The sequence below is a fragment of the Rhineura floridana genome, chromosome 2 (genome assembly GCF_030035675.1).
Source record: "Rhineura floridana isolate rRhiFlo1 chromosome 2, rRhiFlo1.hap2, whole genome shotgun sequence".
In the NCBI taxonomy this organism is placed as follows: domain Eukaryota; kingdom Metazoa; phylum Chordata; class Lepidosauria; order Squamata; family Rhineuridae; genus Rhineura; species Rhineura floridana.
The window spans coordinates 162,088,016-162,104,882 of record NC_084481.1 but is presented as its reverse complement, the minus strand read 5'-3'; the positions used below and the strand labels follow the sequence as shown (position 1 = coordinate 162,104,882).

General features: G+C 45.4%; 1 protein-coding gene across 1 annotated transcript; it reads left to right on the top strand.

Annotated features, from left to right (window-relative positions):
• Positions 1–10,362: 10,362 nt before the first annotated feature.
• On the top strand, positions 10,363–15,841 carry CCDC177 (coiled-coil domain containing 177). Its single transcript, XM_061611144.1, has 2 exons — positions 10,363–10,936; positions 11,923–15,841. Exon 2 carries the CDS (start codon positions 11,933–11,935, stop codon positions 13,961–13,963), a length of 2,031 nt encoding a protein of 676 aa, XP_061467128.1. The 5' UTR covers positions 10,363–10,936; positions 11,923–11,932; the 3' UTR covers positions 13,964–15,841.
• Positions 15,842–16,867: the final 1,026 nt, after the last annotated feature.

Genomic DNA, 16,867 nt, shown 5'->3' with positions numbered 1-16,867 from the left:
CACCCCATACAATATCCTTAAAATACAGTGTTAAAAACAATTAAAGACAACCAGAATCACAAGCTAGGGTGGGTCCTAAAACTATATGTCCTGGCATTATGTCCTACGTCAGGGCCAGCATCAGGAGTTGGCATAGTTGGGCATCTGCTCAGGCCTATGCCCTAGTAGAGCATCAAGAGCTTCCTAGACCTGCTCCTCAGCCTCACAGTTGCCACCCACCCTCTCCTTCTATCTTGACCAAAGGGGTAAGCAAGCAAACAACAGAGGCAGTGAAGAAGGGAAGCAGCAGCAGCTGCCTGCTTGTTTACTGAGTGTTTGGCAAATGAGGAGCAGCAGCAGGAACAACTAGTAACAATGAATAAAAGAATAATAAAAGAATAAGAGTTGGAAGGGGCCTATAAGGTCAAGTCCAACCCTCTGTTCAATGCAGGAATCCAACCTAAAGCATACTTGACAGATGGCTGTCCAGCTACCTTTGAATGCCTCCAATGTTGGAGAGCCCAAACCTTCAAGGTAATTGGTTCCTAGGTAATGAGAGTAGGCAGGAGATGGAACCACTGAGATATTGGTTCTCACACAGAGTCTTGCCCAGAGAAAGTTTTGCCCAAGCCTCTGCTTTCAAACCTGGATCTAGCAATGTTCCAGGTAATTTGTGCATACCCCAGGAGCAAGACTATAGCAGAGAAGGAAGGGCTGTAGCTCAGTGATAGAGCATCTGTTTTATATGCATAAGGTCCCAGGTTCAATTCCTGGCATCTCCAGATAGGGATGGGAATGCACCCAGTCTGGAATCCTGGAGAGCTGCTGCCAGTCAGTTTAGACAATACTGAGCTAAATGGCCCAGTGGTCTGACAGTATAAGGCAGCTTCCTAAGTTCCTAGAGATCAAAGGAGGATGCAGCATCAGGTTTATACAGGTCTTAACTGACAGCACAAGATCATCACTGGTGGGCACTTCTACTTGCTCTCTATGAATTGCATTGCAAAGAAGATGCCCACAGTGGTGTGCCTATCCTGTTGTTCTTCTGGAGTCTCCCAGGAGTCCAAAACACCTGAAACAGAACCTATTGATTTGAAATGTAGAGCAGAGACTCACTTGTTGTACCAGTTCCAGTGCATCTCCATCTTTGTTTTCTGAAAATGGAGCACGTGATGCAACTGATTGGTAGATCAACCCATTGCCCCTCCAGGTATGGCCAATGGAAATGCTTTGCTGCAGGCTCAGGCAAAGACAGTGACTGGCCCAACACTTTGCTGTGGGCGGTCCTGAAAAATCTGAAGTCAGCGGTGGGGGAGGGAGGTGCTTTTGGAGCTACTAGTGTGCCCACTGCCGGTCTCAAATCAAGTGCAGAGGCTTTTGTTCCTTTCAGTGTTTACTACTCTCTCAGTAATTGTGCATCAGGTTGTTTGCATAGAATGAGCATAGGCAGATCAGGGAACTAGTGCATATTGTGTAGTGGGAGAAGGGGGATTGCTGAGGCACTGGTTACAACTAGGCTGTACGTGGTTTTAATAGGTGCACATCAGGGGCCACGCTTGGTCCACCAGGTTTCTCCGTTTGGCCTGTGAGGCTGTTTTGGGCAAGCCATGCCCACCTGCCCTGTACCTGACAAGGGCGGGGTTCAAAGGAACAATCAGGAGCTTAAAGTGAACACATTATTGTTTCTTTGCTGGAGCAAAATGTGCTGTTTGCCCACTAGCTGATAGGTGGTGAGAGCACATTGTGCTCAAGGAGGGAAAACTAATGTCCATGGAAACTTCTGTTAAAAGGGGTGAGAAAATTTTCCTTTCAGCAACTCTTCCCTCCCAGTGCTGCTCCTTAAACGTCTGAAAACCAGAGGTTCAAAAAGCAGTGTGGGGCTGTTTGAAAGTACTTTCACAAATACCTGTTGTTTGAACTTCCAGTTTTGGATATTAGATATCTGCTCTGAGGGCTTCCGCCAAACAAACGGAAGCCGATAACCACCAGGGAAAGGGCCTTTTTAGTAATGGCAGCCCCCCACTCACCCACCCATCCAGTTATGGAGCAGCCTTCTTAGAAAGATTTGCCTGGTCCCATTACTGTGGTCTTTTCTGTGATAGGTGCAGACTTTTTTGTTCACCCAGGCCTTTTAAATAAGCTATGTCTTATGGTCTCATCCTATTAGTTTAAAATTTTGTGTTTTTAGTTTTAATCCTTTTTATTGTTTTCTGTTGGGGTTGGAAAAGCTGTGGACCTCTATATCTTGTTGGACTCCAACTCCCATCAGCCCCAGGCAGCATAGCTAATGGTCAGGGACAGTGGGAGTTGTAGTTCAACAACATGTGGTTGCACATTTCCTAGTTGTGCTTTATATTGTATTTTAATTGTTATATATGGTTTGTGAACTTTCCAAAGAACTTATGGGATGGCTATATACATTCAGTTAATAACATTAAATAAATCGTAGCATCAATTTGCAATATGAAAGCAGATCAAACTTGGCTGGGCCAATCCTCGCCGGATATCTTTGGCAGCACACAGTGGTTACGCTACAGTGCAAAACTTTTTGGAGCTGAGGGCGGGTCATGTATGTAGGAAAGATCATGCTTAATATTTCTCTTGTCAGTTTCACAATATTATAGAGTGCTCTATACTGCATCCTAAAAATATAGAACCAAAATGGCTTCAAAATAATTAGCAAGTTCATATCCCACTCATATGGTCAGGCCCAGTGCTAGCACATGACAAGGTAGCGCAATGGCCAGAGGGCCCAGGATCTCATGCAGGAGCCCAGGGGGCTCTCCTGGGTTAAGAACAGGCCAGCAGCTGGCAGCTCCACAGCAACAAAATCTGTCCTGCTCAGCTGCGCCACTGCTGTACAAAGATAAGCGGCAGGCCGGTTGCTAAAGAGCTGCCTGTCTGTCCTGAGTTTCAGGCACAGGACAAGGGGCAGAGTTTACTGGCCTGTAGCAGCAGAAGTAAGGCAATGCTGAGGGAAGGAAGCCACTGAAAAACCATCTCTGTTCTAATGTCTACTCAGAAGTAATCCCTGTTGAATTCAGAAGGGCTTCCTCTCAGGTAAATGTAGTTAGAATTGCAGCCTAAAGCTGCAGTCCAATACATCTACTCAGAAGTAAACTCCATTGTGTTCAATGGGGATTACTTCCAGGTAAGGATTGCAGCCTAAGAGTGAGATGCGAAGCTTGGAAGTAAGGTAAGAAAGCTTTTCTGGTTTTTTTAGGCTGAAATCCAATTATATCTACTCAGAAGTAAGCTTCATTGGATTCAATGGGACTTACTCTGCCTCACTGATCTGAGAGTGGCTTTATTTATTTATTAGATTTATATCCTGCCCCGCCTCCCAGTAGGAGCCCAAGGCGGCAAACAAAAGCACTAAAACCAAAGACTTTAAAATATATTAAAACAAAACATGCTTAAAAACATCTTTTTTAAGAAAAAGCTTTAAAAACTTCTTTTTTAAAAAAGTTTTAAAACTTATTAAGGAGGAATTCCAGCACAGACATATACTGGGATAAGGGCCCTACTTAAACGGCTTGTTGAAAGAGGAAGGTCTTCTGTAAGTGCGGAAAAGATAACAGAGATGGTGACTGTCTAATATTTAAGGGGAGGGAATTCCAAAGGGTAGGTGCCACAACACTAAAGGTCTCCTTCCTATGTTGTGCGGAACGGGCCTCCTGATAAGATGGTATCTGCAGAAGACCCTCACTTGTAGAATGCAGTGATTGACTGGGTATATATGGGATAAGGTGGTCTTTCAAACTTCCTGGTCCCAAGCTGTATAGGGCTTTGTAGACCAAAACTAGAACTTTGAACTTGGCCCAATAGTAAATGGGGAGCCAGTGCAATTCTTTCAGCAGCGGGGAGACATGTTGGCAATACCCCACCCCAGTGAGCAGTCTCGCAGCCGCATTTAGCATCAGCTGCAGCTTCCAGACCAACCTCAAGGGCAGCCTCACTAGGGTTGCCAGGTTCAATCCCTGAGACTGGTTGCCAGGCCCAGCCTCCAAGAGGTCTTTCGTATCTTTAAAAGTTGTGCAGGGGGAAGGGAGAATTCTACCTTGTGGTTTTTCCCATTACAGTGTTGCAAGAACACCTGCACTTGGCTGACTTTCTCTTCTCCTAAAGATACAGGATCAGTCTCAGGGATTGAACCTGGCAACTCTAAGCCCCACATAGAGCACATTACAGTAATCCAGCTTGGAGGTTACCAGTGCATGGACAACAGTGCTCAGGCTATCCCGATCCAGAAATGCCCATAGCTGTCTTACCAGCCAAAGCTGGTAAAAGGCACTCCTAGCCACTGAGGTCACCTGGGCTCTAGTGACAAAGATGGATCCAGACCTGCTCTTTCAGAGTGCGACCCCATCCAAAGCAGGCAACTGACCAATTATCTGAACTTGGGAACTACCAACCCACAGCGCCTCCATCTTGCTAGGATTCATAGTCAATTTATTGGCCCTCATCCAGCCCACCACTGAGTCCAGGCAATGGTCCAGGGCTTGCACGGCCTCTCCCGATTCAGATGTTACAGAGAAATAGAGGTGGGTATCATCAGCATAATGCTGACACCTTACTCCAAATGTCCTGATGACCATTCCCAATGCTGAGAGATCAAGTAAGAATAACAGGGTTGCACTCCCCGTCTTTCTCCTGATAGAGGTCATCCATCAGGGACCAGGGTGACCAAGGCTGATTTAGTCCCATATATGTGTGTGCACTTGCATGCGTATTAAGACCTTTCCTCTCCTTCTATAGGAAAGCTTCCATTGTTCAGGTCTCTATTGGGGCTTTTGTATATGGATTCCCTCTCTTTCCCCCCCCCCTCGCCTTTCCACTACCCCAGTTGTAGCTGGGAAGCTCCTATTAATATTTTCATTCATATCCTGCTTTTTATATAAGGAGTTCTTTTATATAAGGTGGTTCTTCCCCTCCCCATTTTATCTTATTAACACCCCTGTGAGGTAGGTTAGACTGAGAGACAGTTACTGGCCCAAGGCCACCCAGAAAGCTTCATGGCTGAGCAGGAATTTGAAACCAGGTCTGGCAGGAGGTCCTAGTTATCATGTGTCTCTTTAACTTGGAAACTTGTACATTTATGATGCTTGGTGGTAACATGGCATGTTCAGAGACTAATAGTTTGTCCCTAGAAAGGCCCCTTTTTTCAGTCCTTCATACAAAGTGCTATATTAGTAGTACTAATAGCATCAAATCTCCACCAGCGCTGTGTGTTTATTCTGCACTACACATCAAAGGTGATTCCTCTTTATTAGACATTTTAATGAAATTTTCTGATGGAGTGTTATGATGCATCTGCGTTTATAGAGGTCTACAGTATCTGGAAGTTTTATTTTCTCTGTGTGGAAGTCCTGTGATGTGGAAGTATCCTTTATTGTCATTTTTGTATACTATACACACTTCTTAATCTGTAAGTGAATTGTAACTGAATTATTGTGAATGTCTTTTTTTGGGGGGGGAATGGAATTTTAACTTTTAAAAATAGTATTTTGTTTAAGAGGGCAGCTTTTCATTTACTGTTCTGTCCTTGGCTTGCCCTGGTGCTCTGATACAACAGTGCCATGTGGCAATTAGGGGTTCTAAGATTAGTTCTAGAATGCCTCCTAATACCTCAGCACAATTGAGCAAGTTGTTGTGAGTGTAGGAAAAGAGCCATTGCAGCATCTGCCTTGCATGCAGAAGTCCCTCAGATTCAGTCCCCAATGGGATCTCCAGGTAGGAAAGATGCCATCAGGGACTGAACCTGAGACCTTCTGGAAGAGACTTCTGTCTGAAACTTTGGAGAGCTGCTGCCAGTCAGTGTAGACAGTAATGGGCTAGATGGACCAATGGTCTAATTCAGTATAAGGCAGCTTCCTATGTGAGAGGAAAATCCTGGTAGAGAACTGAAATGTTTATTTGAAGTGCTTTTTTCAAAGATCTCAGGTTCTGATATTATTCATATAACCTGCCTATCATTAACATGGTAAATCAGAATAAATTCTTAGTAGCTGAGGCCTACAAAACAGGTAAATTTACCCCTACAAATTAAAATAAATAAACAGTTTGTATTTTTATTTTATAAGAGGGGGTTGCAACATTGCTGAAGATTTCTTTTCTTTGAAAGGAGTGGGGCCAAAAGGGAGAAGGAATGTGGTTTGAGGAGGAAAGCGAGGGGACAAGGGCCCACTGATACCCTGTGTCTGAGGGCCCCCAGAAACCTGGAGCCGGCCCTGCATATAGTGGAGGATTTAAATGACAGATTAACTTTGATTTCAAATTAATAGTGTTAAACTTTAGTTGCCTGTCAGTTGGATCAGAGGTGAATAACTAGTTTCATTGTAGGAACTCCTTCACCTGTTGCATAGCTGTCATAGAGAAACCTGGAACAAGTAGGTTAATAACTCCTTGGAGGAACAGCTGGGAACATCCTGGTTATTGCTGCTGGTCTTGGCGTGGGCCACTCTTGCGGTTAGCAGAGAAAATGTGGGATGGATCCTGAACCTGTGAGATAGAAGCCTGTGGAGAGCAAGGGAACTCTCAGAGAGTTATGAGCAATAGTCAGTCACTGGAACAGAAGTTTGTGAGGAGGGGAAAGGGAAGAGTGAGTGGCATCAACTAGATGTGAAGGCATGGGGGGGACATAAAAAATTGGGGGGGAACCAGCTGTTTTTTCCCCAGGTTTCCAAATTTTTCCAATTTTCTTTTTTTTAAAAACAGGGGGAAATGAGAAGAAAAAAAACAACCAAGAAAATGGGGGGAAACTTTATATTTTTTCTGGGCCTTCACAATTGCAATGATTGTGACTATACTTCCCCTCCCCCTTGGGGACTGTAGTGAAAGACTGTGTGTGAAATGTCTGTCTGTTGTCCCATACATTCAAGCTGTGATCCTGTGAAGCAAAACTGTTCATGTGTATTTAGGCAGCAGTGACAATGGTTAGACCAGAGCAGACGTGTCCAATAGTTTTTTTATACTTGCCAAAATTGTGGCGACTGTAAAATGTTTGCCACACAACAAAAAGGGTTTTTAACTGTGTTTCTGAGGGTATAAAAATACACAGTCTTTTGAATCATCCAATATCTGCAACCTGTATCTTGATTTTACCATTCTAACCACAGAAAAAATTAACACAGCCATACTGAACCAAAAACTGAAAACAGTTTGGAGTAACTGTAGTTAGAACTGCAAACTCATTTTGGTTTAAAATAAGAGTCCACGTTGTAAAAATTGAATCACCTTTCAAATGTTAAATGCTTTGAAGTAAAATCTCATCCGCCTGGAATAGGTGCCTCTCCAAAGAAGCCTCACAAGCTCCTGAGATAGTTGAGAATTGTAGATGTCAAGGTGAAATGACTCTTGCATGAAGTCTGTATTTTTAAAAATTGGAAAAGTGTATAGAACCCAAGGACAAATCTGTGAGTGTTAAAGGTGGAGGGTGGATTCTTTTTTGAACTGGTACCGTGTATAATAATTTCATTTAAACATTTATTTAAAAAAATAGGTAGTAGAAGAACCAATTTTCCACAGGTCAGTAGCAATTTTGTCACACGTGGTGAGTGGCAACACCGAGGGACTAGAGTGTCCTTTACCAATAGAGGGTTACCTGCATATGGAGCTGCTCCTCTTTGTGGTGGGTGTTAGAAGCAGTAGTATAGAGGCAAATTAAGAAGTGCAGGATCCTTTCATGATAGCCACAGCCATGCCCCTCCTCCCATTTTGCTGCTGGGTTGAGAATGAGATCCTTGTTAACACCTTTTTCCACAACAGTTATCCCTAGGAACCAATAAGCATGAAAGGGGTGTTAGTTGCTGAGAAGAGTCTTCTCAATGGCTGACTCACCTCCTTTTACACTGATTGGCTCCAATCAGAAGGAAAGGACAAGGAAGTATGTTAGAAGACTCTTCTCAGTGGCTAACACACTCCCCTTTCATGCTGATTGTCTCATAGAATGCTAAAGAATGCTAAAGACATAGAGACCCAAAAAAGTAAAGGGTCTAAGACCCCCTGAGACCCTGGACTACTACACCCCTGGTTAGAAGTGTGACAAGAGCAAGTTCCATTTGGTCCTCTGCATGGGGATAGAGATAGAGAGATAGTCCTCATAGTGGCTAGGCTGACCTGCACTCATCTTTTCTGTCTGTCTTCCTTCCGTCTAAACTGATATGTCTCAAGGAGCTATTCACACCTCTGACTCACCTTCCTGATTCTTTCTTCTCTGCTGACCACTGGAGGAGGAGGAGCCATGTTCTCTTTGTCTCTTCTCCTCTAGCATGAGGGGCAATGTCCAGGCATAGTGATTGCAGCCTCCAACTTAGTTCGCTAGTAGAAGTAGCACCTTTCCTATCCAGTATGTATTTCTATTAATAAAGTAGTCTTTTCTTTGAAACCGAGTCTTAAGTCTGAATGATTGAAAGCAAGGTAAAAGCTCGCTTTCTCTCAGGTACAATCAGACCCATGCAGCACAGAGCGCTGAGCAAATTACACTAAGCTAAACTCTGCTAATTTACCAAATCTCTAATTGGTCTACCAGCCATTAAAGAACCCAACAGGGAGCAAGATTGTTTCAGCAATACAGGTCAGACAAGGCACAGTATCTATATACAGTATATCACAAGGAGTTGGGGGGGGGGCTGAGACATGGGAGCAAGAGTTATTACATTACAGCATGGTTGCCCCCTTCCCTATATTGACTATGTGGGGTGTTAGAACACTGCTTGTTGAAGTGCAGTTTGATGTTGGATATTTGTGAGGCCAGACTGGTGCACAATGCCCCCTTGCTCCACAAAGTGTCCTTTCTTTCTCTTTATCCCCTCCCCACCCAGTGAGTTTTAAGCATGCACAACATAGGGCCAGTGAGGTATAGCTCATGCTCTATGTGTCCTGGCATCTGAGGTGGTTTCTCTTTGTGGTGGTAGCATGCTGTGATTGAGTGTTAAGTTATACCATATCCTGTGCTCTTTCATGATATGGATAGGGCACGAGGGGGCAGAAAGCAGCTTTTTTGAACCCCCACCCTACTGAAGTCAATGTGTGAGAGAAATTAACTTGCTGCAGGTCTGGGGCTGGTGCAAAACTCCATCATGATGGAGGGAGTGTGGCTATGAACTTAAAGGAGTGTAGAATTTTGCCTTCCATTTCAATTGCTCCACTGGTGGGGGATTCTGCTGGTGTATCTGTCCTGCTGGCAGTGCATTTCAAGTTCTGCTATGCATGATGGCACTTCTGCCAGTTCCTAGAGCCCCTTAGTCAGCAGATCTTTGGTTTAGGATTGGACCCTAAGTTGTGCAAAAAATCTTGAAGTTCTGTTTTATTGAGGAAGTAGTATATGATTATATGAAATATTATGAATAACATATGAATGTGAATGTTTCACAGAAGTTCAAAAGCCATCACCAGAAGACCAATGAAAACCAAGCTACATTTTAATATTATTTGGAACACTGTTATGACTGCAGTAAAGGAAACTGATGTTTTGTGTTGTTTTGAATGCAGTATAGAATGTTGTAAGTGGGACCTGCAACAAAATGTTGTGAAGAAGCATTCCCTGTGCAGGCTCTAGCCAGATGGCCCACCATGCTCTTCTTTAGCAGGCTATGCCATCCCGTCCCCAATGTTTTGTTTTCCTTTTCCAACTGACAACTGGGCTATTTTTGTGACAGGGTTGCCCCCTAAGGGTTTGCTGTTGTTTTTAATTTGCACTTGGGCTTCCCCAGAGCATGCCGATACTGCATGCCCTGTTTTGGGTACAATTGTATCAATGCTCACCAGTTGAGTTTGCTATTAGGAGTGATGATGAAACAAAACTTACTTGCCATCCTAACCTTGCACTTGGAAGGATAGTGTAACATAACAGCAAGGTAATGATCTGAGAAATCCCATATCCCACCCATGAAATGTCCCCTAGGTGGCCTTAGGCAAGCCATTTATTCTCTTTGTCTCAATCCATCACACACACACCACGCCCTGTCTGCAAATATGAAGATAATAGTACTGGTCAACCATACAAGGCTGTTGTGAGGATTATTGAGATACCACATATGAAGCAGTTTGTGCTAGGAATTATTCACATATTTATTTAAAGATTTTTCCCCTCCTGCTCTTCAGGCAAGAGTCTCAAAGTGGCTTACAGATCACTACAAACAAAACAGACCCTGCCCTAAGGTTTACATGCCACAAAAGGAAAATAGATTGGGAGGGAGGAGGAAATAAGCAAACTCAGGTACAAGTTCTTAGCTACTAAGATCTTAGTTACACATAGGGTGATAGCCAAAGTTGGTCATACTCAGACTTATGTCACAGGGCTTAAGTAACATAAATTACTTGACTGGACATCACCTATATGATTTCTAGGCTGGGCGTTTTCAAAAGGGAGATGAGGAAATATTGCAAAGGCAATCAATCTCTTGGTAGGATCCACCCCCTCCTCTCAACAAACCCCGCCAGCCACAACACCACCCACCCTCATACTCATCTGTTATTCCATCATGCATCTCCTCCTCCCTGTCTCTCCTCTGTTGTGGATCAGCACTGGATCCTTGCTTTCTCCCTGTCTCTCGCCCGCCCCCCTGCCTCTTCTTTCCGCGGAAAAGCAGCGCAGCGACTCATCGAATTCAAGCTGGAGGAGGCGACGGGAAGGTGAACTGCAAGGCTGAGGTCGGTCGTGGCGAAGATGGGAAGTCACTGTCCTCTTCCCCCGTCGGCTTAGGTGCTAAAACATGGCGGGGATTGCGCCACAGAAGCCACTTCCAAGTTGCATCCTCCTGGCTGTAGGTAGAGTGCGGGGTTTGCCGGGCGCCATGGAGAGGCCGCCGCCACTGCTGCTGCAGCAGCTACCACCAGTAACCTGATATCTAACCCCCTCCCTTCAATAAAACATTGGCTTGGTGGTACATCGGCCGGGCACAAAAAAGACCAGGGAGCCACCGAAGATCTGGACAAGTCCCCGGGCGCCCAAGCGGTGAGTGAATGACATCTCCTCCCCAGGGATGTTTTTGTCGGGGGCGGAGGGTCCATTCGACTGCTGCTGGTTTTGTGTTTGAGGATCGGCAGGGTGGGCGGCGGGCGGGGCAGGCAGCTCACTGTTTGTGGCCCAAGATGCTTAAAAAGGATGGCCATTCTCCATCAGATCCAGGGAGGGTGTTTTGGGAGAGCGCCCCCCCCCATCCCAGCGACAAGGAGAGGAGGCTGTTTGCCCAGAATCCGGAAAACGGCGGAGAGGTCAGTGTCGGCGAGGAGAGCCGCAGTTCGGAGCCAGAATGAAAATAAAGAAAAGGGTTGCATTCAAAAAGAGGCGAAGCGTTATTCTCCGTGTGTTTCTCAAGGGTGATCTGGGCACATGGATCTCTTTTGACACCCACCTACCCGGCCTCTCTTTTCCATGGCGGAACTTCAGGGCTGCTAGACTGACAATGATGGGGGGGGATCTCTCCGCCGCCCCACCCCTCCAAGCCACTATTCTTTGGGGAAAGGGCTTTAACCACAACCAACCACCTTACCCAGGACAGAGACAGCTAGAGGGAGGGAAGGAGGGAGTGTATATGAGTAGTTTCGATCGCGATCCCGCCCAGCCTCCACCCCCGTCCCCTCCTCTTGATCTCCTGTTACTCAAGACTACTTCGTAACTTCCCGCAAACCTAGGCTAGCTGGCCTCAACGCCTACCGCGGGCTTTTCAACTCACACCAACTTTTAGCCACCCAAGCAATAATAGGGGGGGTGTCCCCCGGATGGCGAGAGAGAGCAGGAGAGGCTGTTGGCTTCTCTTTTGGGCGCTGCTTCCTGCTCTCACCCCCCCCCTCTTCCCCGTCTCCTTGCTGGGCATGGAGACGCAGAGGCCGGCAACGAATCCCTCGACTGTAGTAGATCAAATCCCAGCGAGGTTATTTTTACGATTTATCTTCCTCATCTTTCTTTTTAAAAAAAAATTTCAATTGCACATCCTGCAGGAAGCAAGGCATGGTGGATCCCGTGGCGGATCCGGGCGAGGAGAAATGCGCAGACCCCAGGACTGCAGCCGCAGCAGCAGGTGGAGATGAGGCGGCGGCGGCACCAACGAGTTCCTCGGGGGCGAACGGTGCAGCCCAGACGGCCGCATCTGCAGCAGCCGCGTCAGCGTCGGAAGCGGCGACTCCTATTGGAGATGCGGGGAAAGTCCGCGAAGAGTCGCCGATGCTGCACTTGGACCTGTACAACTTTGACTGCCCGGAGGCCGAGGACAGCCGCTATGTGCTCACCAGCCCCCGCTCGCTGGAAGCCTGCGCTCGGTGCGCCGTCAAGCCGGTGGAGTTGCTGCCCAGGTCCCTCAGCGAGCTGGTTAAAGAGGCCCCCGGCAGGTCCATGCGGGTCGCCGCCGGCCTCTACGAAGTCTACGAGATGGACCGGCAGAGGAAGCTGCAGCAGTGCCGGGAGGAAAGGGAAAGGATTATCCGCGAGGAGAAGAGGAGGCTCTTCACTCCCCTCCTGACTAGTAGCCTCCCTTCCTCCCCAGCCTCCCGGCTCGCCTTCAAAAGCACAAGCGGGAGCGGCGCCCCGGCTGGCCAGCCAAGGGGAGGCTGCCTTCCCTCTCCTCTTCCTCCCCCGACAGGCTCCAAGGGCAAGAGCCACTCCTTGGACTCCTTGCAAAAGAGGAGGGATGGCTTCTCCACCAAAACCTCCTCCGATTCAGGGGCCTCCTCCTCCTACAGCGGAGACAGCTTTAAGGACAAATGGCCCAAGGAGGTGCCCAGGACTAAGACGGTGGCAACAATGACCTCCTTGGTGGGCCGCAGTTTTAGCTTGGGCGACCTGAGCCATTCCCCGCAGACTGCCAAGAAAGTGGAGAGGATAGTCAAGGACGTGAAGAAGAAGAAGGGCCTCAAGGAGGTGTCAGAGAGGGACCGGAAGATTGCGGCCCTGATGATAGCCAAGCACCAGGAGGAGAGCATCCTGAACGAGCAGAGGTACAGCGCCCACCTCCAGTGGGACATCCAGAGGAGGCATGCCGACCAACGGAGGGAGCAGGAGGAGAAGGAGAAGCAGAGGGCCTTGCTACAGTGCCAGCGGATGTGGGAGTCCAAACTGGAGAGGCGGCGCTGCAAGATGACCCACCAGCAGGAGGCGGCTGCTCTGATGAAGCAGAAGCAAAGCTTGATGGAGGAGGAGAAGTGGCTGGAACACCTGGAGAAGCAGGAGAAAATGAAGAGGGAGAAGCAGGAGAAGGCTGCCCTGGAAGACAAGAAGAAAAAGCGTCACCAAGAGCACAACCTGAAGGCTCAGGAAGAGGGCAAGAAAGAGGCTGTGGAGCGGGAGGTGCAACTGCTGCAAGAGAAGCTCTCCTTGGCTACCCAGAAGAAGCTTAAGAAGGAGCAGCTGCTGCAAAGGGAGAAGCGGCTGCTCAACCAAGCCGAGAAGCGGAAGCATGAGGCCATCCTCAAGGAGCTGGCCAAGCAGGAGGCTGAGGAGAAGGCAATGCTGAGGGCTTCCCTGGAAGGGAGCCTCAGCAAGGCCCAAGAGAAGTATGAGCAGCTGGTTGAGAAGAGGAACCAGGAGCTGAGGGAGAGAGCACAGCGGGAGGAAATGCAGATCCAGAGGGCCAAGAGGGCAGCAGAGAGGCGGGACAGGGAGCAGAAGGAGTACTTGAAGGCCTTGGCCAGAGCTTCAGAGCGGAAGCTCCAGCATGCCACACAGGTGGCTGAGGAAGTGGTCCAACAGAAAGCCCAGAAGGTTGTCCAGAGTCGGCTGGAGAAGGAGAAGGTTCAGAAAGTGAACAAAAGGAAGGTGGAAGAGTGTGAAGATATCCGTCGCAAGGAGATCCTACTATCTATTGAGAAAAAGCTAGAGCGGAGTGAACAGATTTGTAAGGAGAGAAAAAATGTCTTGGAAAATGCCAGGTCTGTTGCTCGAGCCTCATTCCATGTCCGGGAAAAAGTACGGGAAGAGATGAACACGCGCACCTTTGACAAGATGGCCTTTGAGGTGGAATTGCAGGCCAGCCTAGTTAAAAAATAAATGGTCTTTTCCATTTCAGTTAAGTGGGGATTCAGCGGCCCATTGTCAACCCCTTTTTAAAAACCTTTATTTATTGCTTTAGGGGAGCGCAAAAACTTTGGCAGCTACTTCATAGACCTTTTTCAAAAAAAGATTTCAGATTCTAACATGTTTTAACTATCCCTACGAAGAGAAAGATGTATCCTCTCCTCTCCTTCATTGAACAAAAAGTTGTTTACAAGGCGCAAAACAGGGACAAATAATTTTATACAGCCGAGTGCTGTAGTAAAAGCTCCCCAGAAAATCAAAGGCCATTTCAATTCCTCCTGCACAAATGATCCAACAGCAGCTACTTTCAGTTTTACACACCTAACTCTTAATATGGATGCCATTCACTTTGAATCAGGCTGCAGCATTGTATGCTGGAACTTGTGCTCTCTTAAATATGAAGAGTTTGTTTTATAGTGTTTTGGCCCATATGGTGCACTTTATCCATGCTGTTAGAATGGAAACAATGGAGCTTGTAACGTACATTTTAAAACAAAAATGCAGGTAACATTCTGATTAGACCTGATCCATGTCACAGAAGCAATGTGCGGAAACTCCAGCTCAAATAAAATTATAAAAGCTGAGAAGGTGTTTACAGTCGCGTTCATTAACTTTTTTGTGGACAGTTACATCTGAGAGTTAGTATTGGGTGGTATCCAATCACAGTATTCATCACAGATGGAAGGGATCCATCAGCAGAACAAGAAAGGGAGGCACTTTTAAGCAATTTCCCTTCTTCCCTGCAGCAGATCCTTCAGAGTAGATTTAAAGGTGGTGTGGGGGGGGCTATAGGGGGAATCACTAAAGACTGCCTCCCCCATTCTGCTGTTGAATTCCTTCCAACAGTGGGTGGACACCAATGGATATCATCCACCATTGGCAAAAAACATATCAGAAAGAGCAGGCCTTATACTGTTGCAAATATTGATCTGTAGGAATAATTGCACCAAAAGTGATTGAAACCATATTGAAAACTCTATTATTGTGTTTCATCCAAGTGCATTCCAGTTGTGTCATACCTAGTGTATTAGATATAACCAGTTCAGACGAATGTACCCAATATAAGAAGAAAGCATTATTGCTAATCAGAGAGGAGAAAGTATGCCATGCGCTCCACTTATCCAAAACATTAATAGCAGCTAAGCACACACACATTTGAAGCTAGCTGCAGGGGAAAGTTTATGACAGAACGATAACATAATTTCTTTACAGTATGAAACAAGGCCTATTCAAATGTATTTCATTTATTTGTCAATTGGTGCTAATAATGGTGTGCAAAGACATATTTTGCAATCAAACAGGTTTTGTAATAGCTCAGCATGGGATCATGACATTTTTACAACTTGAACTAGATACTGAGTATAGTAGAATGAGTCTCTTAAGGAAGCATGATTGTCCTCTCAAGAATCGTTCTATGAAGAAATAAGTTGTGATATTTCCTTTTTTGCTTGGTTGTTAATATCAAAATCATTGACTTAGCCTTTTGATCTTTTGATCTATGCCTTCTAAATCCAAGGTGCATCTGATGTTTGCTCACAAGCAGAAGATATGCTTCACTGTCAGTAGTATGGGAAGGGGCTATTATAGAAATTATAATGTCCCAAACAGAATAGAATTGCTAAATGTAGGAGAAGCATCAGGATGCTTTACAATTCTGTTTTTATGCAAACAGGTATAAGAAGATAAAGTATTCAAAATCACGAGATAATATATGCTGGATGGGTTATTTATTTATTTATTACAAATATGTCTCCAGCACCTTTCAAGGCATAATAGCTCTCACAATATGGTGTACAAAATTCCAGAATAAAACATAATGTATAAAGTAAAAAATGAACAGTACAAATTAATCCAAGCACAAAATTTAATAAAACAAAATTGAAAAAGAAATGTATTCAGAGTGTTTGTTTAAAAAAACATAATGATGGAGCCACACAAATTTCCAGGGGTTTGGGGCAACCACTGAAAAAGCCCTGTCTTAGGTACCTGCCAGTCTAGCATGGAAGAGCCAACATGGTGCCCCTAGATGTTTTGGACTCCAACTCCCATTAGCACCAGCCAGCAAGGCAAATGCATAGAAATTATAGGAGTTGTAGTATGCAACATCTAGAGGGCACCATGTTGACTATGTGTAGGATGTCTCATTGACAGGACAGAGCAGGACACAGGCATTGGTTTCAATGCCCAGGCTGGCTCATATGGGTGTAGGTGATCCTTCAGATAACAAGATGCTTCTTAAAAGTTGTGTCTGAAGTAACATTTTACATGGTTTTTAAAAGGATGTAATACCAAGGTGGTGAATCATAAAAGCAAAAACATCAGGGAGCAACAGAATGAAAATCTGTAAACAAAAAGGGACACAGAGTTTACAGAGTTCTTTTATTTTTTTGGATATAGGATATGATTAAAGGTACATCAGGTACAAAGGTAGAGATGGAGGAGAAATTAGTTTCAGTTCACCTTTCAAGCCAAGTCCATCAAATTCACACTTTCCAAAACAATATGAAAAGCAAAACACAGCCCTCCTTCAAAATTCACTTATCCAAATTTTGCAATGCAGTTCTTCAACCAAAATTTATAAAAATGCATATGTTATGTTGGCGGGGAAATGTGCAAAAAAATGAATATATTAGTGAAAGTAACATGCAAAAGTATATTATATTAGGAGAAAATGCTTGCCAAATGTGTGCATTAGTCAAACTTGCATACAAAAATGTGTTTATTAGGAGAAATTTGCATTAAAATGCTGGAAATTTTTCATGAGGATTTTTATTTTAAATCACAAATTGCTTCAGGAATGTGGAGAACTGAATTTAAGACTGGGAAAATGAGAATCTGAGCAACTAAAAAGCTAGTGTTAACATACAAATCCTGAAC